Consider the following 26957-nt stretch of genomic DNA (forward strand, 5'->3'; position numbering starts at 1 on the left):
GTTGGCACAAGTCAGAGTTCCTGGTTTGGATTTAGCAAGCCCCTTCCCAGATGTGAGCAGAGGCCCAAAGGGCCAACAAGGAACAACCCATAATCTGCCTAGAGCTCTGGCTGACAGGCCATTTGGGGGACATTCTTAGTCAGTGTCTTCCAGGGCCGGGCGGAGACGAGCGAGGGAGGTGGGAAGTGCTGTGGGTAGGGGAGCGGCTTGCTCTGGCTCCCCTCATTCCCAGTCCTCCCACTCTACATCTTCCAGCTGCAAAGGGAGGGGATAATGGAGAGCACAAACACGTATTACTCCTCTGAGTCAAGCTGAGACCCAAGCTCCCCGGCTGCCTCCAATTCGGGACAGCCCTGCTCGCAGCCCCAGCCCCAACTCCCCCAGGCCATACCCGGCCTCCTCTCAGAGCGAACCACCCGCTTCAAGGGATGTCTGGGGAGCAGAGCTGCCCTCTGCCCAAGCGGTGGGCCTGCTGTTCTGATGGTTCCAGACTCAAAGGAAATGCTTCTACCAACCAACACTGGGCACCACAAGGGGACGCCCTGACTACAAGAAGCCCGTCAGTCAATCCCTGAAGGAGAACTTGTCTCCCGCGGAGCAGGTGAGAACATGGCCCTGAGAGGCAGGGAACTTTACAGTGGTGCTGTGATCAGAAGCAAGCGTGGCACTGGACTACAGGTGCTCGCAGGGCCTTCACTAGGGGCTCCAGCACCCTAATCCCCAGCTGAAGTCTCCCCAGGCAACGCTCTCTTGGCCTGCTGTCAGCAGATCCCCTGATATGATGGGTTATAGAATGATTCTGTTCAGGTATATTGTATGTCGGGTTTTAAAGAGGGCTGCAAAGACACCAAAGCCATGAAGGCCACGTGGCATAAGAGGTGCCATGGCCCTTCTCTACCCCGGGTATAGTGAGGTCACAGGTATAAAATACTCTTGTGTAGGTCACTACCTCCCTCCAGGCTTCAGTCTCTCAGCATGAAAAACAAGGCCCTTCCCATTCTCTCTATTCTGTTCACCTCTTTATAGCAGGTTCCTGAGCTACACGTTGGAAGGAATCATGGGGTTCTTGTGTGACAGTGGATATAACACTGACTTGAATCAGATGTGTGGGCTGGAGCCTCAGTCCTGTCCCTTATTAGCTATGAGAGATTTTTGCCCAGCCCCTCATTCAAAACGACCATCCTTGATTCTGAGAGGAAGTGAATAAGAATAACAGGCCTCTGAGCTTATAACTGTTTTGTGGTGGTTTCAGGAACGTCTATTAGTGTGCCCATGTCCCCAGGCACTATGCCTAAGGTGTGCACATGCATCATCTACCACAGCACATGAAATTATAATGATCAGTGCCATGTTTTAGATGGGGAAACAGAGGCTCAGGTTAAGTGAGCACATTGTCTTTTGTCTCCAAGGCCAGAAATCTGCTCAGGTCCCACACCTGGTGACCATGAGTCAAAAGGTCTGGGGCAGGGTTTGGCATCTGTATTTTTTTTTTTTTTTTTTTTTTTTGCGGTATGCGGGCCTCTCACCGCTGTTGCCTCTCCCGTTGCGGAGCACAGGCTCCCGACGCGCAGGCTCAGCAGCCATGGCTCACGGGCCCAGCCGCTCCGCGGCATGTGGTATCTTCCCGGACTGGGGCATGAACCCATGTCCCCTGCATCGGCAGGCGGGCTCTCAACCACTGCGCCACCAGGGAAGCCCTGGCATCTGTATTTTTTAGTAGTTCCTCAGGTGATTCTGATAGGAGCTAAGGTCAAGAACTCCCCCATCCATTCCCCTGGAATTGAGGGGAAGCGGACCTTGCTAATGACTACTGTTCAGGGCTTGAGTGGGAGGCCCTAGCTTCCTTCCCGCAGCCTGCCACCTCAGATAGGAGCGGGATCCACCTTGAGGGGACAGTCGGGCTTGGCAGGGAGAGTCCTCAGACCTGGAATCATTGCGCTTGCCTCCCTGTGGCCAACCAGGCCCACTCACCTCACCGGAAGCATCCACTTTGGAAAGTGCCATCTGCACTTCTTCTTCAGTCATGTCCAAGTCAAAGTCCTTCTCCCAGTCCTCACTGATGTCTGTGCTTGAGCCTGGAACCATGATCCACAGTGTGAGAGACAGGAAGGGGTATGTGAAGAGGTTGTAGCTGGGGTGATGGAACTCTTTAGAAAGGCCTGACAAATGCACACCAAAGGTCTTTACATTCTGCTTTCTCTGGCTCAGTGATCCCACTTTTAGGAATCTTTTTTTTTTTTTTTTGCAGTACGCGGGCCTCTCATTGCTGTGGCCTCTCCCGTTTTGGAGCACAGGCTCCGGACGCGCAGGCTCAGTGGCCATGGCTCATGGGCCCAGCCGCTCCGCGGCATCTGGGATCTTCCTGGACCGGGGCACAAACCCGTGTCCCCTGCATCGGCAGGCGGACTCTCAACCACTGCGCCCCCAGGGAAGCCCTAGGAATCTATTTTAAGGAAAAATCCTGGATTCAGTAAAAAAATTTAACCAAAAGGATGTTCACTGTAGTGCTGTTACAGTGATGAAAACTTTAAAAACTACCTGAAAGTTCACTGATAGGGAATTACAAAAATAAACGGTATAGTCATACGATGGAACATTATGTGGCTTTTAAAGGCTAGGCTATAGAACATTTATATACATGGCAAAATAGTCTTAAACTATTAAGTGAGAAAAAGCAAGTTACTAAATAGTGGAGAAGTACTGTGGTCCAAAAGCTCCCTAGGGGCCATGGAAATCTTCCAGAAGAAATAAACAATGAACCTCTTCCTCCTCAATCACTCCATTCTACCTACACTAATCTTGCTACTCCTGAAACACACCAGGCACATTCCCACCTAGGGCCTTTGCAAGGACTGTTCCCTGTACCTGGAACTCTTCCTCAGATACCCACAGGCCAACTCGCTCGCTTCCTTCACACCTTTACTCAAATCTCACCATCTAAATGTGGCCTACCCAGACTGTCCTATTTTCAGTTGCACCCTGACCCCTCACTCTGCTCTGGTTGTTCTTTTTTCTATTGTATTTACCACTTTCTAGTGTATTACATAATCAGATTCACTATGCTTACTGTCTAATAGTAGAGGAGCTGGAATGTGAGCTCCCGAGGATGGGGATCTTCTGTTTTCTTATGTATACCAAGTGACTAGAACAAATAGTTTGTACTCAGTAAATATTCGTGGACTCTTTCTCTAAATCAGGGGTTGGCAAACTATGGCCTGTGGACCAAATCCAGCCTACTGTCTGCTTTTGGAAATAAAATTTTGGAATACAGCCATGGCCACTTGTTGACATATTGTCTATGACTGCTTTCATGCTGAAACGACAGAGTTGGGACAGAAACTGTATGTCCCCAAAAGCCTAAAATTTTTGTGACCTGGCTCTGTGCAGAAAACATTTACTCCTCCCTGTTCTAGGTAATTCTGATGCCTACTAAGGTTTGACAACTACTGCTCCAAACATTCATATTTGGGTATGCTTTCTTACAGGCAATATAAAAAAAAAGTACATGTGAAAGTTATTAGTAAGAAGAAAACTACAAAAATAGTTCCTGTAAAAAAGAATATATGCAGTATGATTCCATTAAAAAAAATACGCTCACAGATGCATGCACACATACAGAGAGAATGAGCAAAATACCCACAAGAATACTAACAATAGTTATCACTAGGTGATGAGGTCATGGGGTAATATATTTTTTTAAATGAACACATATTACTTTGTAATCATTTTTTTAAAAAGCACCTTTAAAAAGAGTAAGCTCTGATCCCCCAATGGCACCACCTGTAAATACCTTGTTTCTTCCTGTCCAGCTTGTTCCTCACCATGCACCCAGGCTCTGAGACCTCCCCAAGCCTGGCCTCTGCGTTCCTTATTCGAGTTCTTGCACTGTTCTCTAGTCACCCAGCTAGCCATAAGTGGTGTGGTAACAGCGGGGTCTCTGGAGCCAAGCAAACCTGGGTGGAACCTTAACTCTTTTATCTATTGTGTAGTCTTGGGCAAGTTATTCTGGGCTTCAGTTTATTTATAAAATAAGGATAAAACCACCCTCTTTGCAAAGAACCACTGGAGGAGCTTATTAGAATGCAGATTCCTGCCTTCCCATCCCCCTCATTCAGATTCAGCAGGTGTAGGTGGTGACCCAGAATTCTGCATTATAAACAGGTACCTAGATGATTCTGTATAGACCTTGGCCTGCAGTTGAGATACAACAGTGTTAAAATTAGCAGTATCATGTAAAGTGCCTGTAACATATATACACAGTGGATATTTCACAAATGGAGCTGTTAAAGGCCTGGCCCCAGAGTTAAGTAATTTTGCACATGGTCCCACACCCAGTCAGGGGCAGATCTGCAACCAAGACCCAGTTCTTCTGACTCCACATCTAAGGCTCCCTGTGCTTTCAAGACACTCTTGGTGGCTTGCGTCTGGCTCCCTGTCAGTGCAGGCTTCCTGTGGGTTAGAAGCTGGACTCCTGGCTGATTTCTCCCTCCAGAGCTGTGGCTGTGGTCATGACAGCTTTTCCTAACCCCAGGTTGCCCTCTAGGGATTTGAAACTCTCCTCTTCAGGCTTAAATGCTAGGGCAGACCCTTCGGGGTAAAAAAGAAAGCATCAGCTAACATTTTTGGAGCACTTTACACCCACCCTCTGGGATAGGTATTAACAGTCCCAATTTACAGGTGAGGAAACAAAGGCTTTGAGCGGCAGAGATGTGAATCTGGGCTTTCTCTGCCACCTGCCTCCTCCCACCCTCCTGTCCTGTCACACAATGAAGAGTACTAAGCTCTCCTTTACACTGTGCACGTGGCAGAGAACTGATCTATGCAACAACAATTTAAGATTTCATGATGAAGTTTTACTGTTTTCTTTTGTTTGTAAGAAAGGGGAGTTTTCATGTGATTATTAACCTCATGGTGCTGTCACTCACAGCTCATTTTATTCTGTTTAATTGGCTCTTTGCTTTTCCAGAGAAGACATGGAAGCAAAAGCCACTCCCAGGTCAGTCAGTAGTGAAGTGGGGCTTTAAGCCCAGAGCTCCTTCCAGTCCGCAGGCCACAGGGCCTGCCCTAATCTCCCCTCTCTGCTCCCTGCTGAGGTAGCCTGAGCAGGGTAAGTCTAGTCTCCTTGCTCAAATGGATCTCGGCACAATATACAGGTGGGAAGCAGCTCTGCAATGACAGGCATCACCCTGGGACCTTAGAGGTCCCTGTGGCTGGGCCACCTCCAGAGACTGCTGTATCCAGAGACCAAGCCTCCCTCATGTCATCTGGACAAAGAGGGAGAAGGAGTCACTCTGCCTCCAAGCCTCTTTTAAGATTCTTCCTCCCTTTACTCTGTCCCCACTGTCCCACCTTAGTCTAAGACCCCAGCTTCCCCCCAGTAAGTGACTACAACTACTTCTGGTGGGTCTCCTGCACTGAATCCCCAGGCCCTCCTTTTGCGAATCCCCCAGTGCATTAGAGGCAGTATAGCGCACTGTTAAGAGCTTATGCTGCATCTTCCCCATAATCTCATTTCTTCCAGTCTCTACCCACCATTCATTTTTTCTCATCACGCTCTCCAACAGCCCAATTCCCAATGGAAACAATTCTTTAACCTTCCAACTGTTTCACTGTTATTCCCTCCCTTACCCAGCTCAGATTCCATGAACCATCATTCTGATCACTTCTTTTTTTTTTTTTTTTTTTTTTTTTTTTTTTTTTTTTTTTGTGGTATGCGGGCCTCTCACTGTTGTGGCCTCTCCCGTTGCGGAGCACAGGCTCCGGATGCGCAGGCTCAGCAGCCATGGCTCACGGGCCCAGCCGCTCCGCGGCATATGGGATCCTCCCAGACCGGGGCACGAACCCGTATCCCCTGCATCGGCAGGCGGACTCTCAACCACTGCGCCACCAGGGAGGCCCCCTGATCACTTCTTGCATACACTTGGACTCTTGTCTTTTTGAGTTCACCTGGGTAAACCTGAACCCTGATTAAGTCCAACTCCCCATCTGCTCTGTGCCTGCACCTGAGCAACTGAATGTGGCTGGACAAAAGTACAACTGTGCTGACTGGTGTCTCTTAAAATTCACGACCGTTATCTCAAATGGACCCTTCGTACCATCCACCCAGCAACCCCACACCACCTATTGGGTCCATCACCTACTCTTCACTCTCCTAAAGGCAATGTCACACTTTTCTAAATACCTACTGGATGGGTGATTGATCTCAGTTTCCTACCAGTAAAAAAAAAAAAAAAAAAAAAAAAAAAAAACGGGAAAATCTCACAGATCTCAGGATTTTTGTGAGGATTGAGTGATATGCATATCAAGTGCTTAGCACAGAGCTATACAGACATATGGAAAGCGCTCAGAGAATGGTACATCTTATTATCTGCATCATCTCCCCAAAGCAGGGCTCTACCCAAATTTCTTCCCTAACTGAGGACCTATCAGGAAATAATTACCCCCAACTTACAGAGGAGAAAACAGAGGCTTAGAGAAGATCAGTAGCTTTTCTGAAGTCACATGGCTTATGAGCAAAGTTGGGATTTGAACCCAGAACTGTCTGAACTCCAGAGCCTGAGCCCTTAGCCTCTACATGTAAAGCTTTTAGTACAGGTTGGGCATATAAGCAGCATGCCCTGCTGCTTTGTGGCACCAAGTCCAACTTTCTGAATTTGGCTTAAGATTTTAAGTTCTTGTTCCTCCCTCTCCTGGGAACAATACAGAATCGTGGGCTTTGGTCACCCCCTTCAATGTGCCCCATGTCCCCATGTCCTTAACACATGATCTGACATGTGGGGGACTTTGCAGGCCCCCTCAGCCTGGACTACCGCTCCCCGCGCACCTGCCGCAAACTCTCCAACTCTCCTATACAATGCCTGTCTCCTTGGTGAAACACCTGCTGATGCACAGAGGTTCCTTCTTTCTCTGAACTCCTCCTGTACCAAGCCTGTCTCATACTGCTTCGTGCCTCATCATAGACTGCAGCCTTTACCCCTCCCTCCTCAGTGTCTTTATAAAGAGTAGGTAGGAGCTCAATGGATGACCTCACTGAATCAGAGTCAGAAGGAAAACACTGTGTTGGAAACTGGAAATCAGCCTGTTTCCCATCCACTGCAGTAAGCCAGTCCCTCACTGCCAGTAGGCCAGTGCTCACCTGCTGGGCAAACTTTGTGGCCAACTGGTGCTGAGTGTTGGCAGACAGGATGCCTGCGTGTGAGGAGCTGAGGGGAGGCCTTGCTGACAACTGGCTATCTCTGGAGAGGTATTTTGGATGTGGCAAAACAAGCTGACACCAGAGCCATCCCTGTTCTTTAATTGCAGGAGTTAGAGAGAGGTCCCCCCTTGACATAAAGTCAAAGTGTCTACAGTCTAAAATTTCATTATGCAGATAAGCAACTAAAGCTCTATTAATTAAGCTGGGTCACTGCAAGTTCATGAGTATTCATTTTATTCTTCTTTAAGCTGTACATGTAAGTTTTGTTTATATATTTTATAATAACAATTAACACAGGCCTAGGGAAGCTAACTGACTTTCCTGAGGTCATCCATGGAAGAAGACCCTTGACAGCAATCAATGTCACAGGAGTTCCCATCCCAAAGTTGAACTGTTCAAAAGGATAGAAACTGACACAGTGTGGTAGTTAAGGGCATGGGTTTCAGGTCAGACAGAGCTGGGTCTGAATCTGGGCTTGCTACTTCCTGGCCGTGTGAATTTGAGCAAGTTACTTAACATCTCTGAGGCTCACTTTCTTCATCTGTAAAATGAGGACAGTTATATGGAGTTGTGAGTTGTAAACTGGAAATTAACAAGCTCCCCTGGTAACTGAGAAATTAAATGCAATATTACATCCTTAACACATGATTTGACATAAACCTTATTTTGTGGAATCTAAAAACCCAACAACTGTAAGATGCATCCTAATTTCAGAGAATAAATGCATCTTGGAATTGATGGAATAGAGTATAATAAATACTATAGTAGCTGTCATCATCATCATCATCATCAGTAGCACAAATGAAGGCCATCTGCTCCTAAGATCCTCACATGGGACAAGGAGACAAGTCTGCCTTGTGAGGTGGCAACTCTCACCTGCCCTGCCCGCACACGCTCCCTGGGCTTTGGCCTTGGCTTACCTTTTTTTCCATTGGAGGGTGTAGACTTCCCGCTGTCTGAATTCAGCTCAAACACCCGTAAGTCTGTGAGTACCTCCTCCCTGAGAGTCTCTACTCTGGCTGGAGGCCGGGGCTCTGGACCGCTGGGGCGGCCAGCAGGGGTGTGGGGCTTGGACTGAGCTAGGGGTGGGGGTCCAGTCTCGCCCACATCCACAGCCAGGTCCTGTTCCTCCAAAGATGCCTCTAGAAGCTTTTGGGACAGGTCCTTGGGCAGCACTGGTGCCTCAGATGCAGGGGTAGGTTTGGCAATCTGGGTCACGAGGGAGATGCTCTCACTGCTCTCCGATGGAGTCACCTCTGTTGGAGCCTCAACCGGGGTCACCAGATTCTCTTCACAGGGGCTCCGGGGGCCAGGTCCTCCTTCAAGGGATGTGGAAGTTTTGGCCACAGGAACCTTGGCCTCTTTTGGAGATGTGGGTGAAATGCCCACAAGCTCCTCTGTCAAGAGAAAGGTAGGGAGAGTGATGTACCCTGGTTAGCCCCAAGACAACCTTGGAGCTCTCTGAAAACAGACCTCAGGTTCCCACCAAAGTTTGCTCTAACCAAAACTAGTGGGTGCCAGTTTCCTCACCTCCCTCTCCATCACAATTCTTCTGCAGATAATCCCTGTTGGTCAAAGTCTCTCCCACCCTTGAGGCATAGCACATGCCTGGTGGGCACTCAGCTTCTAGCAGTGCAGCCCAAGATAATATTATAGCTTAGAAAGCCAAGACTTTAAAGTCAGTCAGTTTGAGGTTCAGGTTGGGCTCTGCTATATCCCATGTGCATGATCTTGGGCGAGCCACTTAACTCTTCTTTAACCTACCTGCCTCATTTGCAAAGGAGGGACAATGAAGTTGTGGTAAGGACCATACATGTAAAGCTTTTAGTACAGGTTGGGCATGTAATATAAGCACTTAGTAACTGTGTTAACATACCATGCAGGTGGCTCCCACACACTGTCCTAAGCTGAGCTACCAGGTAGAGGGAGCTCAGCTCCGTCCCTAAGCCAGCAGTTCCCAAGTCTGGCTGGCCATTAACATTACCAGTGGAGCTTGTTAAAAATACAAGTTTGGCCACATGTCCATAGAGTCTTATTTAGAAGTGGAAGAAGGGAATCTGGAATTTCAGTAAGCATCCCCTACTCTGAAGTACTGGTCCACGGGCTGGCAGGGAAATCTGCTTCAACTGACACATGCGACTTCTGTACCTAAACCTGGGATCCACCAGCCTTGGTAAACAACCCCTTGTTAGCTCAGTGTATCCTTGGCATGTGCAAACACCATATTCATTCCCTCCTCTTCCCTGGGGTGCCATGTCCCTCCAGGCTTCAGAGAGAATGGCCCAGACAGTCCCCCACAGGCAGGACTTGGTACTTTCTCATCACCTCTCAATACCTCTTACCTTCTTCCTCCTCCCAGCCAGGCTCTTCAGAGATGCTCTGTTCTGCACGCTGCTTCAGGGCATCCCTCCGGGCCTGCTCCTGAACGTGGGGGAGTAGATGGCCAGGAGCAGTTAGCGAACCCTCTTTCCCAGACTCTGGTCCTGACCCCAGAACTCTTGGCACCCTCTGCCCTTCTTCCCTCAACAAAATCCAGCCCCCTTCCCCCATGGCTGAGTGGAGGACCTTCCCTGGTTAGGCCAGCATACCTGCTCTAGTTGATGGACTTTATAGAAATACCGCTGCCAGAATTCTGAATGGGAAACAGCTGCAGGCACCTGGAGGGAGGGGACAGTGGAGATGAGACTTTGGGAGTGGTTGTGTGGGGTCTATGTTCCCAGCCTCATCAGCCAGCTCCCAGCCACTCTGGATATCAGATGGGATAAGTGGCTGAGTAGTGATTCTAAGAGCACTTCCACCCCCCAGACCCACCTTCCTGGCCCAGCTTGGCCAAGGAAGGAGAAAAGAACTCCCACCAGGCTTTGCTGGCCCTTCCATTTCTCACCGTGATTGCCAGAAGCCTGACAAATTAGTTTCCCCCACGTGGATTCTTGGCTCAGGAGCTGGCTGGTTTGGCTCCACAGGGCCTCCTGCTGCTCTCTAGGCCAGAGGACTCCACAGTGCCTCTGGACATGTCCCTCCCACCTCCCCACACCTCAGGCCGGGAGTTGGTTGAGGTCCTGCTGGCTAGGCCCTCACCATCTTGGTGTAGAGGGCCCGGATGGAGGGGCTGCCTACAAGGAGCTCTGAGATCTCCCCCTTCTTCTCCTCCAAGCAGAACTGGGAAAGCCAGGTGTCAAACAACTCCGGGGGCCCTGTAGAGGGACAGACACTGATGGTCAGTTCCGTGGGTCTGGAGAAAGAACACTGGGCCTAGAGAAATCACACCTAAGCCTGGACATGGACAATGAGGAAAGCTTAAGGTTTTTCCAAAGCCATATGGCCCAAGGTGGGGGGTCAGGCAGGGTGAAGGGGTGGGTAGGCCTGATATCAGGGCATGGCCCCTAAGTGATCACTGGGAGGGGCTGTAGTCTCCACTCTCTCCCATGCCTGCTTGCTTTTTATCCCACTGCGCTTGGCTACTGAATCCTCTCCTCTCTGAAACAGCTATTCTCAGGTTACCACCAGTGACCCTATGTTGCCAAATCCAGTGGCAGATTCTCTGTCCTCCCTCATGTGACCATGCTACAGTTTCTGCCCTGGGAGCCACTACCTTCCTCTTGAAGCCCTCTTCTCTCCTGGCTTCTCGCTCTTTGTGTATTTCCTCCCACTTCTCTCGTTGTTCCATCTGAGTCTTCAGTGGGCTCCTTTTTCCTTTCCTTACCTCTTCTTGTTTTCCATTTTCTCCCAAGATAACCTCCACTAAACCACGAGTTTCAACCTCTTCCTCCCACTGACAACTCCTCAGTGTGTCTTTGCAGCTCAGGCTGCCTTTCTGGGCTCCAGATCCAGAGGTCCAGGTGCCTGGACACATCCACCTGCACATATGCTGCAAATACAACGTGTGCTCATCTTCTTCCCTCCCCCACCTGTCCTACCCACTTACCCACTGGAGAGCTGGAGCCCCTCCCAGACTCCTCCCTTATGGAGTCACTCTGGATTCCACTTCCTCAGCGTCTCTCATACATGCATACCTTCCTCTTCATTCCACCCGCCCCTTCCCTGGTTCCGGCTTTACCTCTGACATGAGGATTCCTATCAAGCCTCCTAACTGGTCTTCCCATCTTCCGTCTCTCCCTCTCTATTTCATCCTACAAAACACTGCCTGAAGGCTCTTTTATAAAATGCAAAATCTGATCACATCAGGTCTCAAAACGCTTCAACAGTTCTCTATAGGAGGGCATTTTAGGCTATGGTCCAAAGATGGGCTTCAAAGGGTTAAAGAATTCCCATATGCATATAGAATTCTGTTGAGAGAGGGCTTGTTATTTTCAACAGATTTTTAGAGGCCTTTGTGACTTAAAAAAAGGTTAAGAACCACCATCTTGAGCCTTTTGGGACAAAATTCCAACTGTTTAGTCTGGTACCCAAAGCCTTTCCAGTCTGGTGCCCCTGGCAGCTCTCACTGCTCTCATTTCCTCACATGCACCCTTTGTCTGGCCTTCCCAAATGCCTAGGTTTTTCGAGAACTTCAAATTCCTGTTGTCCTGCTTGAACACCCTTCCCCCACTTCTAAAAGTAAAATTAGTTTACTTCTAATTCATCGTTAAAACCTCAATTCAGGTGTCACATCCTAGGTTTCCCAGGCTGGGTTACATGCCATCTTCTGGGATCCCACTGCTCCCCTCTTTCTGTGGAAGCAGTCAAGTCACTCTATCTCTAGTATCTTTGCTTTATTCCCTGTTTCTGTCTCCTAACAGCAGGTTCCTGGAGGTCTGGACAGGGTTGATTGAGGGTTCGACTCATTTCTGGTGTCTGGTTCCCAGCCTGGGGCTTGCTGCACAGCAGGAGCGTAGCAAACAGGCCAAAGGGAAGGCAGGCAGGGCAGCAGGGCTGGGAAGGAGCCTAAGCTGAAGATGAGGGACGAGAGGAGCAAAGCCTCTGTAGAAGGGGATGAAGACAGTCTGGGTTCAGGGAGGAAGGGGGACCATCAACCCATCCCACCAGATGTAAGGGTCAAACTAGCCCCACTCTGGTCCCTCTACACAGGGGGTGCCTGGCCACTGCTACCAGAGACAAACAGGGTGCGCAATCCAGACCCGCTTGGTCTCCCTGCCCAGCAAGCCTGCCCCCTCACCGCTACCCCCTCACCATCTGGTTCATTGCAGTAGGTTGCTGGGTCTGACTGCAGGCTATAAAGACGAGCCTAAAAAAACAGAGAAAAGAACAGAAATTCTGGGGTGATGGGGATAGAAAGCAACCCCTCTCTGCCAATCAACCACAACCCAGCTTCTCCCCTGTCGGCTACCATACCCACAGGGCACCTGGCAATTAACACTGTGGGCTATGGAGTGGAGCACTGGGCTAGGAGTCCAAAACTGGGGCTCCTAGAAAAATGGTCTTTCACCCAGTATTCCACCCCTGGAGACTAAGAAAATAAAGGGTAAGGAGGCTATAAAATTATATGTATAAAATGGTTTTGAATTATGTGAGATATGAAAAATGTTAGTGCAAGTATATTAATAAAGTCCAAAATTTATTGGCAAATTTTGAAACATTTAACTCTTCCAAATTAAAACAATTCATCAAGAATTTCTTAAGTTCATAGCCAGTCTGCCAAATGAACTGCAATCTGTGTTCCCATTAGGGCCACAGGAGTGGCAAACTTTAGCTGGTAAACGGAAAGCCCCTCCTTCCTTCCTCATTTTTGCAGGAAGCATGAGCTGGCTGTATCACAACTTCAGCAAGCGATTTTGGTGATTCACTGTTATAATTTAAAATCCTATAATTAAAAAAATTTCACAATCCACTTAAATGTGTACTAAGTGGTGGTGCTAATACTACTGCTGAAAAACATGCTTGAAAAATCATGTTTGGAATTGAAATTCAATGTGGTAAAATGCTATGAAGAAAACCAAACTGCTGTGACACCACACTGTGAATCTGGGAGAAAACGCTCCACAAAATATGAGAAGTAATGGTGAGAAGATAAAATGCAATAGAAATATACTACCATTCTTGTTGATTTAATTGCTTTGAAGATATCCTCCCCCTGTACATTTATTCCTATTGGAAATTAGTCTTAAATAACACAAATGTGGAGATCATGCCCGCAAAGATGCTGTCCAGAGCATTCCTTATTATGGATGAAAGCTGAAAGGAATCCAAATATGCAGCACTAAGGAAATGACTGAATAAATTATGCTATATACACTTGCAAGAATTTAAAGACATTAAAAATAATGGTGATTAGGAAAGATGCTAATAGTGAATTGCAAATTTTTTTAAGTGGGTTACAAAATTGTATGTATAAAGTGCTTTTCCTGTTAAAAAGAAAAACCCCAAACTATCTTTACCAGTGTTTGCAAGCAAAAAGAAATGGAAGGTTATACACCAACGAAGAATCAGTGGTTCTCTTTGAGTGACGGGATTATGGGTTTATAAACAATTATCTTCTTGCTTACTGGTACTCCCCAATTTAATTATATACATGTATTTATTTTTTATGAACACGTACTGCTTTGTGAGCTCAGGTTGGAAGCTAGAACCCAGTGCCACTAGTGAATACCTTGGTGCCATCATAGGGCTCAGCCGTGCCAGAGGGTGTGCCCATCAGGGTGATGACGTCGCAGTCGATGGTTTTGTCTGGTGAGGGTGCAAAGGTGTCGGAGATCACCCCTAGGAAGTCAGACAGCCCTTTCTTCATTTTTTCCGTTGCTCCTGAGGAGCCTTCAGTCTGCAGAGAGAAGCCAACAGAAGAAGCAAGTGGCCCAGGAGCAGGCTGCAAACTGGGGTACAGAGTATGGAGGTATGAAGCATCAGGGGTCAAAGCGTACTGTGTGTGGGGACCACGGAAATGCTCACGACCTTTCACCCTCATCTCTGGGGCAGCCAGAGTCCCCATCCCCCAGATGGGGGTGCGGAACAGGGCCACAGTAGGCCTGTGTAGGTCAGAGCAGAGCTCCTTGACTGGCTGTTTCAACAAAATTTCAAGGTCGACCAGGCTGATCACAAATTGACAGGGGAGGATCCATGTCATAGACATTCAGTGGGGAAGAGGACTTATGGGTAGAGTGATGGAAACGGTACTAGCTTTGGGGTCAGTCTTGGATCTGAATCCCAGCTCTGCTACTTGTTAGTTATGAGACCTAAACCTTCTCAGAGTCTGTTTCCTTATCTGTAAAATGCAGATAAATATACTTCCTTCAGGGGGTTACTGTGGGGATTAAAAGAGATAAGGTGTGTACAATGCCCAGCGCATGGCAAACATTTAATAACTAGCAGTACTGTAATATTACAATCTCATCATCATCATCATTGCTCAGTAAGTATTTTGTATGAAAGGTTGAGGACATATGGGTAGGATGGGAATAGACAGCCTTGTCTAGAGGCAAACCTGGGACCAGCTGAAGGCCAATGTATGGACCTCCTAGAAGAGGCAAGTGGGGCACCAATCTTGAGCCACACTGGTCAGAATGCCCTTGAGCAAGAAGGGACGGGATGGGACTTCCCTGGTGGCGCAGTGGTTAAGAATCTGCCTGCCAATGCAGGGGACAGTGGTTTGAGCCCTGGTCCGGGAAGATCCCACATGCTGCAGAGCAACTAAGCCCGTGAGCCACAACTACTGAGCCTGCATACCACAACTACTGAAGCCCACATGCCTAGAGCCCTTGCTCTGCAACAAGAGAAGCCATTGCAATGAGAAGCCCATGCACAGCAATGAAGAGCAGCCCCCACTTGCTGCAACTAGAGAAACCCACATGCAGCAACGAAGACCCAATGCAGCCATACATACATACATACATACATACATACATACATACATACATAAGTAAGAAGGGATGGGAGGCTGAGAGACAGGACCAGGCTCTGCAAACCTTGTAGAAAAGTGTCACATTTACTCCTGATTAGGCTGCCCAGGTATTTTAAACCTAGAGACTATCAATAGTGCCTGGCACATGTTGGCACAGGTATATAATCATATTTGTTGAATGAGAAAAGGAGTAAATAAATGAAAGAAACAAGTGGCATCTCTGCTACTGGCTGGACTTGCAGCAGTTCAGCTCGATTACTACTTGTCATTCACGCTCATCAGTAGCTGTGGTTAGCAGGCAGACAGTATTTTACAAGATTCAACGAAAGAAGCTTGGCTATAAAAACTCCATAACATGTTTTTTATAACATGGCCTCTAATTACAAGGCAACTGATTCAGCTGATGATCAACGAAACTGAAATCTGTTCCAATACTAAAGGAGAAACTGTAATACAAAACCAGTATACTATACGTCATTGGAAATTTGAGGTTTACAGGGATATCTTTGACCATATACAATTTTCAATTCCATGCTGACTTTAGAATCTAACTCCTATCTCACATGAGAATTCCACTATACATCTCTGATGGATAAAACCAGGGCCAGTAAGAATATAAGTTGGCAAAACCTTTCTGGAGGGCAGTTTTACAGTAGATATTAAAAGGTCTAAAACAACTATATTCACCCTATATCCTTTCCAATACCTTATTAGGAAAAAAATATTAAGGGGAAAGATTAAGCAATCAGCATGTTCACTGTAACTCTGTTTACAATACTGGAAAAAACAAACAGGAAACTAGGAACTGGTGAAATCCACATAACAGAATACCATGCCATTTATGCATGCTGTAGAACGAGGTCTGCAATGATTAAGTCAAAAACTAGGTTATGAAACATGGTGTTCATTTTATCTCAGTTTTGAAAAAGAAAGTATACATAAGGGATATACTCCTCAAATATTAACAGTAGTTAATCTCTGGGAGAGGGACTTATGGGTATCTCTAGGTCTTTCTTTTTCTTTTATTTATCCATATTTTCTAAATTGTCTACAATGAATGACTTTGCTGATCTGCTAAAACAATATAGAAGTGGGAAAGCTTATTATTACTTAACATATGTAGCTTGTTTGCTTGACAGACATAATTTTCAAAATGGGAGCCTATGGGAAAAAATAATCACTTAATGGTAGAAAGGTTGGGAGCTCCCACCAGGGTCCCAGGCAGGTCAGGCTATGGGGGAAAGTCACTTGGAGGGTGTAGGTGGTACTCACAGCCAGCTTCTCCTTGACCACGCTGGCAGTGGCTGCAATGGTGCAGGCTGTGTCGTGCTGCACCACCTGGGTGAACTCTGTCAGGTCCCGCTTCATGAACTCCAAGGCTTCGGAGGACTAAGGGAAGACAGAGAGGGATGACAGAGCCAGCTGGTGCCACCACCCTCTGTTCCTATTCCCTGTGCTTTAGTATCAGACAGAAACATGGAAAACTCAGTGACATGGGAAGCCTGGGCTCAGAAACAATGCTTACTTGTCCCAATTCCATGACCTGGGATTACCCAACAGCAGAGAGCACAGAGGAACTTCCTGCTGCTCTGAGAATGGGGACTGAGCTCAGCCCAGACACTTATAAGCTATGTGGCCGGGAGGAACTCTCATCTAGCCCTCGGTTTTCTCCTGGGAAATGAGGGAGGTGGAAGAGATCAGCAGTTCTCATGAGCAGAATGGGGAAGGGGGCACATGCAGTCTGAAAACAAAACAGACTTTGATGCATCACTTAGCTATGCTGTAAGTCATGACCTTTGTTTCCAATTTCAAACACAAAGAGAAGGTGTGCGTGTGTTTTTTTTTAATCAAAGGAAAGTGTTTTCTATTTTTGCTTTTTTTGTCACAGGGAAATTCAGTTGAAACATGAGATAGTAGGTGAAATTATTTGTGTGAAAGGTTTTATAAATATGTTGTACTGGTAACAGCAATAGTTTAGAAAGCTTTTATGAGCAATTTTTGACAACACCAGTGAAAAAGGTGTGTGATTTTTTACATTCAACAAAGGGGGTGTGAAAAGAAATACTGGATCGGATTCTCTCCTAGGCCGCCTTGGTTCCACCCTTCCCCAAGGTTCTGTTCATCCATAGAGCTCCTTTGGGCAGAATTGATACTTGCTTGTCGGACCAGTCTGACTCTCACTCTGCACTCAAACCCAGTGTGAGACAGCAGGCCCTCAGCTCTTGTCTAAGTCTTACCTTGTCTTGCTTCATCCTCACCCACTCTAAGACACGTTCCTGGACTATCACTGTGCTCACCTCTTCAAGCCCTTTCATTTTACACAGGGATAACCACCTGCACTTTAAAAGCATGTTTTTGAATGTTCTGGTGATTTTTTCTTTGCAGAAGAGCCTGCCTAGTTTTCATCATCCTGGGAAGTCTCTGAATGGGACAGTCTCATCTATCAGCCAGAGGCTTCTCTGTGAGTGGGAATGGCTCCATTTCAGATTCGGGACTCCTTAATTGGAATGGAAGAATCATTTATTAATTCTCTCTCCATCCACACCGCCACCACCTTAGTCCAGGCCAATGTGCTCTTTCATCCAGACTCCTTTCCCAGGTTGCATCAGATACCTCTATTACCTTCTCCTCGTGACACCAGTGGGAGCTTAGTAAGTCAGAGCAGACCACGATGCCCCTGCTTTACATTCTTCAGTGATTACACGGTATCCTATGGCAAGTATAACATCTTTACCTTCACTTACAAGGCCCATATAATCTCACCTCTGGCGGACTCTCATCCCCTCCCACGATGCCCCTCACTGAGCTCCAACTGGCCTTCCTCAAGTTTCCCAAATATTCTACCATCTTCCCTAACTCAGGGTATCTGAACACATCATTCCCTCTCCTTGACACATAGTTCTAACTATTCAAAACAAGCGAACAAACACAATGAACGAACCCTCTCACCTGGCTATGTTTACATGTCACTTCCTTCAGATGTAGGTTGGCTCCCCTGCTCATGGGCACCTGCACGTTCTCTTCTTTAACATTTACTGTCCTTTAGATTTATGATTACCTGTTTGTGTCTATCCTCCTGGATAAACTGTGAGCTCTGTGAACATAGAGCGTTTGTTTTTTGTTCACTGATGCTCTCCCAGTGTCTGACATAGAGCCTGGCATAAAGTAGGCACTCAAAAAATGTGTGCTTGTTAGACTGGTGTGTACCAGGGCAATTTTAATTATATAACCATTTACATGATTATTTGGTGAATGGTTGTCTCCCTCACTAGACTGTGAGCTCTGAGGGGACCAATATGAACAGACATGGTGCCAGCCCTCCAGGTCACAGTCTACTGGGGAAAATGCTCACGTAACAGTGCTGATGTGCAAGGGCAGAGCAGTGACTGGTGTATTGTGGGGAGGGTGGAAAGACTTGTTGACAGGCCTGGACTGAGCCTTAAAGAATGAGCAGGAGTCACTAAGGAAGCCTGGGTGTGGTGGGGCCTGGGGTTACTGAGGCCTACAAGCACTTCAGTCCTAATGAAAATAAAGGGTAACGCAGAAGTGGTGAGGGATAAAGCTTGAGAGGGCAACCTCGGAGGGCCTGGTCAGCCCTGTTGGTGACGGGGAACCACCAAAGTCTGAAGCAGGTGGGACATGATGAGACTCGCGTTTTTGACAGGTCACTCCAGAGACTGGCATGGACTTTAGGTCCAAGAGTGACAAGACCAGAAATGGAGGAAGACCAGTCAGGAGGCTGTTGCAATAGCCCAGGAAAGGAAATAGAAGAAAATGAACAAGGACAGTGCTGGTCAGGATGAGAAGATGGGACTGGTTCAAGAAATACTAGGCAAAAAAGGTGGATTTGGTGATTAAATAGATGTTTTGACTCAGGACAAGAAAGAGTCCGGAAGAGCTACTGGCAACTAAACTAGGTGACTGGGTGGCTGCAGTGCTGCCAGCTGAAGAAGAAAATGCTGAAGGGGGAGCGGGTTTATAGAGAGGATGGTGACAATGATTTTGGTATGTAGTATCTGCAGTGACTGTGGGATATCTGGGACACCCGGCCAGCCGGAGCTCTTCTCAAATACTAAATCTCACAGAAAAGGATTAGGCGTCTCCCTAAAATGAAAGAGTTTGTTGAGTGAACAAAGCAATGTGTGAGGATAAGGTTCCTCAAACACTACCTTTAAGGGGCAGGCAGAGGAAGAGGAATTCGTGAAACAGGAAAGGAAAGCCTGGAGAAGTATGTGGAGAACTGAGAGAGAATCATGCCACAAAAGCCAAGGGAGTAGGGTTTCAGGAAAGAGAGAGTGATCACTAGTGTCTAATGCAGCAGAAAGGTCCAGAAAGATAAGACCTGAAAAACACCACTGGATTTGGCAAGTGGTAGGTGAAGCTGAGTGTTTATATAGATAAGTCTATGTGTAGTGGCTTCAGGGGTGGGGAGGGAGTTAAGAGAGATCATGTTGTTGACTTCAAATTTTAAAAAGTAGGAGGTGACCTTGTCTCCTGGAAGTAAAAAAGGAAGTGGTTGGACAGGGGACTTGAGGAAGAGTTAGGTTTGGGGAAAGTTTCTGAAGGCAAGGGGAGAAGCAAATATGAGACTGAAAAAAGTTGCTGGGGCAGGGGTGGACGGTGAGGGGCCCCAGCCCAGAGAGTTTGGGGAATCTGCGGTGGGCCAAAGAGCATCGTGACTTTCCCTACTAGTGTCCGTGGGCAAGGAAACACACACACGCCCCCAGAGGAATGAAGGGGCAGAGGAAGGCAGATCACAGCACCAAGGGCTGTATTTTCTGGGGCAACATATGCTACGGGGTGCAAGAGAATTGGGGGTGCTGGGAACTGAGTGGTCCAGACGGAGCCAGCATAGGGAGGGAAGGAAGCAAGGCCAGGAAAGCACTGAAAGACCAAGAACAAAATGGAAGGAAAAACGGACTGCAGGTATTTAAGAGGTTTCCTCGTGGCTCTCAGTACTTAATAATAAAAAAAAGCACTTATTTAGTACTTACTGTATGCTAGATATTGTTCTTAGTGCTTTACATATATTATCATTTAATCCTCACAACAATCCTAGAAGTTAGGTATTATTAGTATTCCCACTTTACAGATGAGGAACTGAGGCTTTGAGAGGTTAAATATCTTGCCTAGGTTCATATAAGAGTAGGAAATTTAAGCTTTCTCTTTCCAAATGGGGAACTGTCAAAGGCAGAAACAACACTCATTCCTCTTGCTTCAAATAAGAGAACAAAGATGGAAGGCTAATCAACTACCCATTTTTCGTGAGTTATGGTAAGACCAACGTTAAGGGTAACACACAGGAGGCCCTCACACAACATCTGCTAAATGAACATCAGACTCTCCTTCCAGTAGACTGCTCAACAAAAAGCAAGCTCCTTTGGGGTCTCTTCTATTAAACCTCAGTTTGAAATTCTCTGAGTCTTCATCAACAACATAAACAGCTCAGGTCATTCTCAGATTTTGCTGGGCTGTAGTGATGCTACACTATAAATGCTCCCAAAATAGAGGATTGATTTAACTGAAGCCAGAAGCCTCTTGGAGTCTGCCCTGAAGCAGGACTCACCCCAGTTGCTTGGGCTAAACAGTAATTAACTTTTTCCAGAATTCAGCTGGGTTGGTTTTGACAAACTAGCATGGACTGAAACAGCAACACACAATGGCATTGCCCACCGGCAGAGCCAAGCCTCACTTGTCCCACAGGGATTGCTGTTTCCCCACTAGACTGTGAGTTTTGGGAGGTCCAGGATTGCACCTGCTTGGCTAACGTCGGTATCCTCAGGACCACAGAGTCAGACAGTGCTGGCTGTGGCATATACTCTAATATTTGAATGACTAGAGGAGAAAGTTTCTATCGTTAGAATCCTTTTTCTTCAAGGCCGAGATCAAATGTTCTCTCTTCTACGAAGTTGTGAATTTCCCAAGCGGACATAAACCGCTCCTTCCCACGGATTCCTACCACAGGGTCGCTGCAGCCTTTAAGACCGTATTTATTTCACTGTAGCTAGAGTCACACTGGTCTGAGTTGGGGTCTGTCTTCCCGTAGGGCCCAAGTCGGCCTCATCCCTGAGACCCGGCGCCCACACGGGTCCGGCGGGACGGCTCGGACCAGGCTGCAGTGAGGCGGCGCGGGGCCCTGCCGGAGGAAGGGCGCCGGCCCGGCTTACCTTCTCCTTGACTGCCTGGTAGCTCTGCTGCAGCCAGCTCCGCCACCATCCCACGTCCTCCCTGTGGAAGACAGACACATTTGGCGGCCCCCCAGCGCGACTCTCGCCCGCGCAAGGATCGGGTCTCAGTTCCCTCCTCAGATGTGGCCCGCGGGCCGAGACTTCGCAGGCCGCTTCCCCATCCCCTCATGCTGAGACTCCACCCCGCCCTTTCAGCTCCGTCCAGGCCCGCGTTAGCCTCCTGTTCCCCGCGGGGGACCCTGGCCCAGCACCCGAACCCTGGGAGAATTCAGGGCCCAACGCCCGAGAACTGGATGACTGGCTCACCCTTCCGCCATCTTGCCCGCATGACATCACCACTATTTACTGACCTTTGACTTCCGACACGGCACCGCCCCCTCAAGCACCGCCCCCGAGCGCGCGGCCCAATCCTCGCGCCGACACCGCCCTCAGCCCAATCTCCACCCCGCTCCCTCATTAGGCTCCGCCTCCTTAAGCTAGGTCCAGTCTCGGTCCAGAGTTCGGACTTAAAGCTCGGCTCCTGAACTTTCGGTCCAATCCTCACCCAGTACTGTCTTCAGGCCCCACCCCAAGTGTTAGCCCCACCCCCACCAACTTCGAACCTCTCTCGGTATCCCCTGACATCCGATATGGTGGCCGCTTTGGGTCAAGATCAGCCCTGCGACTCGGGGCTCGGATTGCTGGGGGTAGAGGGGAGGAAGGGAATGAGACGGCTTGGAGCTCGAATGTCTGCGTCCCTGAGCGCAGGGCTAGGACCGCCTCCCTTTATGAAACCCGCCACGTAGCAGCTGCCTGGGGTCTCTTCGGGCTAATTCAGCAAGCGCAGTCTGCGGAGCTCTGGGCCGGGGTTTGGAGGTGTGTGGAGGAAAATTCAGAGGTGACTTCGATGCAGCCTCTTGGGGGGGCTCTCAGGAAATGGGGGAGACACATTTAGTTACCTCAGCTCTTGGCGACCCAACTCAAAACAACGTGAGCTGGATGTGGTCTGGAGGAATCCCGAGACAGTCTGGAGGAGGGAGATTGAGTGTGTGTGTGTGTGTGTGTGTGTGAGAGTGAGAGAGAGAGAGAGAGAGAGAGAGAGACACGGAGGGAGAGAGAGAGAGAGAGAGAGAGACCGAGGGAGAGAGAGAGGCAGAGATTTTCCGGAGGAGGACTCCGCGCCCTCATACTTTGGCCTGGATCCCATTGTCTGTCTCTCTTTTTTAAATTTTTATTGGAGTACAGTTGATTTACAATGTTATGTTAGTTTCTGCTGTACAGCAAAGTGACTCAGTTATACATACATACATATCCAGTCTTTTTTAGACTCTTTTCCCATATAGGTCATTACAGGGTATTGAGAAACGTTTCTTGTGCTCTACAGTAGGTCCTTATTAGTTATCTATCATCCCTTGTCTATGGGTGTAGCTTTAGTAATTCTCCCCCCCCCCCGCCATTTTGTTTTCCCTCTTTCCAGGATTATTTCTTTTCTTTTCTTTTTTTTTTTTAAATTTATTTATTTATTTATTTTTGGCTGCGTTGGGTCTTTGTTGCTGTGCACGGGCTTTCTCTAGTTGCGGTGAGCAGGAGCTACTCTTCATTGTGGTGCTCAGCCTACTCACTGCGGTGGCTTCTCTTGTTGCGGAGCACGGGCTCTAGGTGCGTGGGCTTCAGTAGTTGTGGCTCGCGGGCTCTAGAGCACAGGCTCAGTAGTTGTGGTGCACAGGCTTAGTTGCTCCATGGCATGTGGGATCTTCCCGGACCAGGGCTCGAACCCATGTCCCCTATATTGGCAGGCGGATCCTTAACCACTGCGTCACCAGGGAAGCCTAGTGATTTCAGGATTATTTCTGTCATCATGCATGCTGTTATTTCTCGCATCTTAATAGCAAGCAAACAAAACCTAACCCTCTCTTAATCTGTCACTATTTCCCTACGCCCCTTTATAGCAAAACTCCTGAAAGAATTCCCTATACTCACTGTCTCCATTCTCTCTTGACCTCACTTCACTGAGGTTTTTGCCTCCCCACGGTCCTTTGAATCACTTTTGGTAGGGTTCCAAGAGCAATGGCCAATTTGCAATTCTTTTTTTTTTCTTTCTGGCTGCAGTGTCCGGCTTGTGGGGATCTTAGTTCCCCAAGCAGGGATTGAACTCAGGCCCTCGGCAGTGAGAACTTGGAGTCTTAACCACTGGACCGCTAGGGAATTCCCTGCAGTTCTTATCTTACGTGAACCATCAGTATCTTATTTAACACAATTGATCACTTTCCTTCTCCTTCACACATTTTCTTCACTGGCTTCCAGGACATCTTGCTCTTCTGACTTTCCTCCTACTTCACTGGCATCTCCTTCTCAGTGTTCTTTGCTGTTTTCTTTTCACACCCACTTCTTGTCGCTAGAATGTCCTAGGGCTCAGCCCTTGACCCTCTCCTTTTTGATGTCTGTAATCATTCCCCAGATGAGGTCTCATGATTTTAAATGCCATCTATACACTGGAAACTCTCAAATTTTCTCTCCAACCCACACATCTTCTCTGAACACCAGGATCATTATCTCTATTTGGTTGTATAATAGACATATTAAACTTAACATGTCCCCAAATTCCTGATGTATCCACCTCAACTTCCTGCAAACTTCCCCAAAGCTGTAAATGGCAACCCTATCCCTCCAGTTGCTCAAACCAAAAACCTGGGAGACAATTCGATTCCTCACTTTTTTCATACTCCAAAGCTAATTCCTTGGCAAATCTAGTTGATGCTACCTTTAAAACAAAACCAGAATCCCATCGCTTCTCACCACCTCCACTGCTACTATGTAGGTCCAAGCCACCATCATCTCTCACATGGGTAACTGGTATCGCTGCGTCCCCACTCGTGCCTTTGTTAGTGTAGTCTTTTTTTTTTAAAATTTTTTTATTTATCTATTTTTGGCTGTGTTAGATCTCCATTGCTGTGCGTGGGCTTTCTCTAGTTGTGGCGAATGGGGACTACTGTTCGTTGTGGTGCGTAGGCTTCTCGTTGCGGTGGCTTCTTTTGTTGCGGAGCATGGCCTCTAGGCACGCAGGCTTCAGTAGTTGCAGCACGCGGGCTCAGTAGTTGTGGAGCACGGGCTTAGTTGCTCCATGGCATGTGGGATCTTCCCAGACCAGGGATCGAACCTGTGTCCCCTGCACTGGCGGGTGGATTCTTAACCACTGTGCCACCAGGGAAGTCCCCCATTAGTCTAGTCTTAATTCATCCTGAAAGTAATCTTTTAAAAAGCATAAGACAGTGGGAATGTGAAATGGTGCTGCTGCTGTTGAAAACAGTATGGTGATTCCTCAAAAAATTAAACACAGGGCTTCCCTGGTGGTGCAGTGGTTGAGAGTCCGCCTGCTGTTGCAGGGGATGCAGGTTCGTGTCCCGGTCCGGGAAGATCCCACATGCTGCGGAGCGGCTGGGCCCGTGAGCCATGGCTGCTGAGCCTGCGCGTCCGGAGCCTGTGTTCCGCAACGGGAGAGGCCACAACAGTGAGAGGCCCGTGTACGGCAAAAAAAAAAAAAAAAAAAAAATTAAACACAGAACTACCATATGACCAGAAATTCCACTTCCAGGTATGTACCCAAAAGAATTGAAAGCAGAAACTCAAACAGGTATTTGTACACCCATGTTCATAGCTGCATTGTTCACAATAGCCAAGAAGTGGAAGCAACCCAAGTGTTTGTTGACAGATGAATGGATAAACAAATGTGGTATATACATATGTTGGAATATTATTTAGCCTTAAAAAGGAAGGAAATTCTGACACATGCTACAACATGTAAGAACCATGAAGACATTATACCAAGTAAAATAAGCCAGTCACAAAAGGACAAATATTGTAATATTCTACTTATATGAGATGCCTAAAATAGTCAAATTCATAGAGACAGATAATAGAATGGTGGTTACCAGGGGTTGGGGGAGATGGGAATGGGGAATTATTGTTTAATGGATTCAGAGTTCGAGTTTGGGAAGGTGAAAAATTTCTGGAGATAGATGGTGGTTATGGCTGCACAGCAATGTGAATGTACTTAATGCCACTGAACTGTACACTTAAAAATAGTTAAAGTGGTAAATTTTATGTTGTGTATATTTCACCACGATAAAAAATATATATGTAAATCAGATCACAATCTTCCTCTGCTCAGAATTCTCCAGTGTCTTCTTGTTTCACTCAGAGGAAAAGCCACTAAAGCCTCAGTTTCCTTTAAGACCCTACATAGTTGATCTGACCTTGACCTACTAGGCCTCTCATTCCCTCTGCTTCAGCCATACTGGCCACTTCGATGTTCCTTGAAAATTCCCAGCACTCTCCTGACTCAGGGCCTTTGAGTTTGCTGTTCCCTCTGCTTAGAATGCTCTTCCCCCAGACATTCATGTGCTTCAAACCTTCACCTCCTTCAAGTCTTGATTCAAATATCATCTTCTTATCCACCCTGACCACATTATTTAAAATTGCAGCTTGTACCCCCAACATTCCCATTCCTCTCCCCTGCTTAATTTTTTTCTCCACACCATTTATCACCATCTGATGTACTACACTTTTTACTTTTTTAAAAATTGTCTGCCCCGCTACAACTAGAAATATGACCTCTGTGAAGGCAGGGATTTTTATTTATCTTGTTTACCTGTCTACCCCTAGCACCTAGAACAGTACCTGGAATAGAATATTTGTTGAGCAAGTGAAATAATAAATGTAAGGAGAGTAAGGCCAAAGACAAGTCTAATTGGGAGCAAGCTGGAGTGGCTAAAATGAAAAGGGAAAAGAGAAGATGGAGGGGAGGCTGTAAAGGTCATTAACATCTAGACTCCTGAGAACCTTGGGTGAAGAACTAAAATTTCAAACTTAATCCATGGACAGAGGAGAGTCACTAGAGGTTTTTGAATAAGGAAGTGACTTGTGCTATGAAGGTGATGTGACCTAGTGACCACGCACTAATGGTGCCATTTATTAATCAGGTGATCATTTTACACGGTGTACCTTGTGTAATCTTCCCAATAGGCCTATGTGGTAGGAACTATTTCTGATCTCCGTTTGTCATGGAAGAAGCTGAGATTCAGAGAGATTGAGAGATTCAGAGAGATGGAGTGAGTGACTTTTTCCAAGGTCACACAGCTGGGAAATGGCAGAACTCTGATTTGAATCCAAGGCTTTCTGATAAAATCAAGTTTCTGCACATAGCGTGTGCCTTCACTTCGTCCAGTCTCATGTCCTGCCTCCCCACCCAGCCACAAGCTGCAGACAGACAAGGACTGCATCCTCTCCTCTCTACTCACCTTGCCTCATTCCCTCACCTCCAGGCCTAGCACAGTGCTTGCCCATGAGGTCCTCAGTGTGTGTGGACTGAGTAGGACTTTCGTTGTGTCTCTTTGGTCTTCCCCATCTGTTCATCCCTGCACCTTGACCCTTGGCTCCCTTCAATGGCATCAAGAAGATCTGGATTCAAATCCCAGCTCAGCCACTTCCCAGCAACCTGGCCGTGGGCAAGTTAACTTCCCCTGGCTTTAGTGTCTTCATCATTAAAATGGGGATACCACTCCTGGTTGTTGTGAGAATTAAGTAAAATAAGTAAAACACAGGGAATTCCCTGGCAGTCCAGTGGTTAGGATGCCATGCTCTCATTGCTGTAGGGCCCGGGTTCAATCCCTGGTCTGGGAACTAAGTTCCCACAAGCCACGCAATTCTGCCAAAAAGAAAAAAAGTAAAACACCCAACATATCTTATGGCATAAAGTCCTTAATGTGGTAATTATTATTGTCTTAGCCCCTTACCCCTGTCCTAG

The 26957-nt window shown here is 47.4% G+C and overlaps 1 protein-coding gene across 1 annotated transcript; it reads right to left on the bottom strand.

Annotated features, from left to right (window-relative positions):
• Window positions 1-852: 852 nt before the first annotated feature.
• On the bottom strand, window positions 853-21632 carry BSDC1 (BSD domain containing 1; the record flags this gene model as incomplete). Its single annotated transcript, XM_079697454.1, has 10 exons — window positions 853-2075; window positions 8116-8592; window positions 9538-9616; window positions 9784-9852; window positions 10274-10389; window positions 12326-12380; window positions 13743-13910; window positions 16260-16376; window positions 21155-21215; window positions 21526-21632. 10 exons carry the CDS (start codon window positions 21630-21632, stop codon window positions 1801-1803), a joined length of 1524 nt encoding a protein of 507 aa, XP_079553580.1. The 3' UTR covers window positions 853-1800.
• Between the last annotated feature and the right edge of the window lie 5325 nt (window positions 21633-26957).

The sequence above is a fragment of the Hyperoodon ampullatus genome (genome assembly GCF_949752795.1).
Source record: "Hyperoodon ampullatus genome assembly, chromosome: 2".
Classification (NCBI taxonomy): Eukaryota; Metazoa; Chordata; class Mammalia; order Artiodactyla; family Ziphiidae; genus Hyperoodon; species Hyperoodon ampullatus.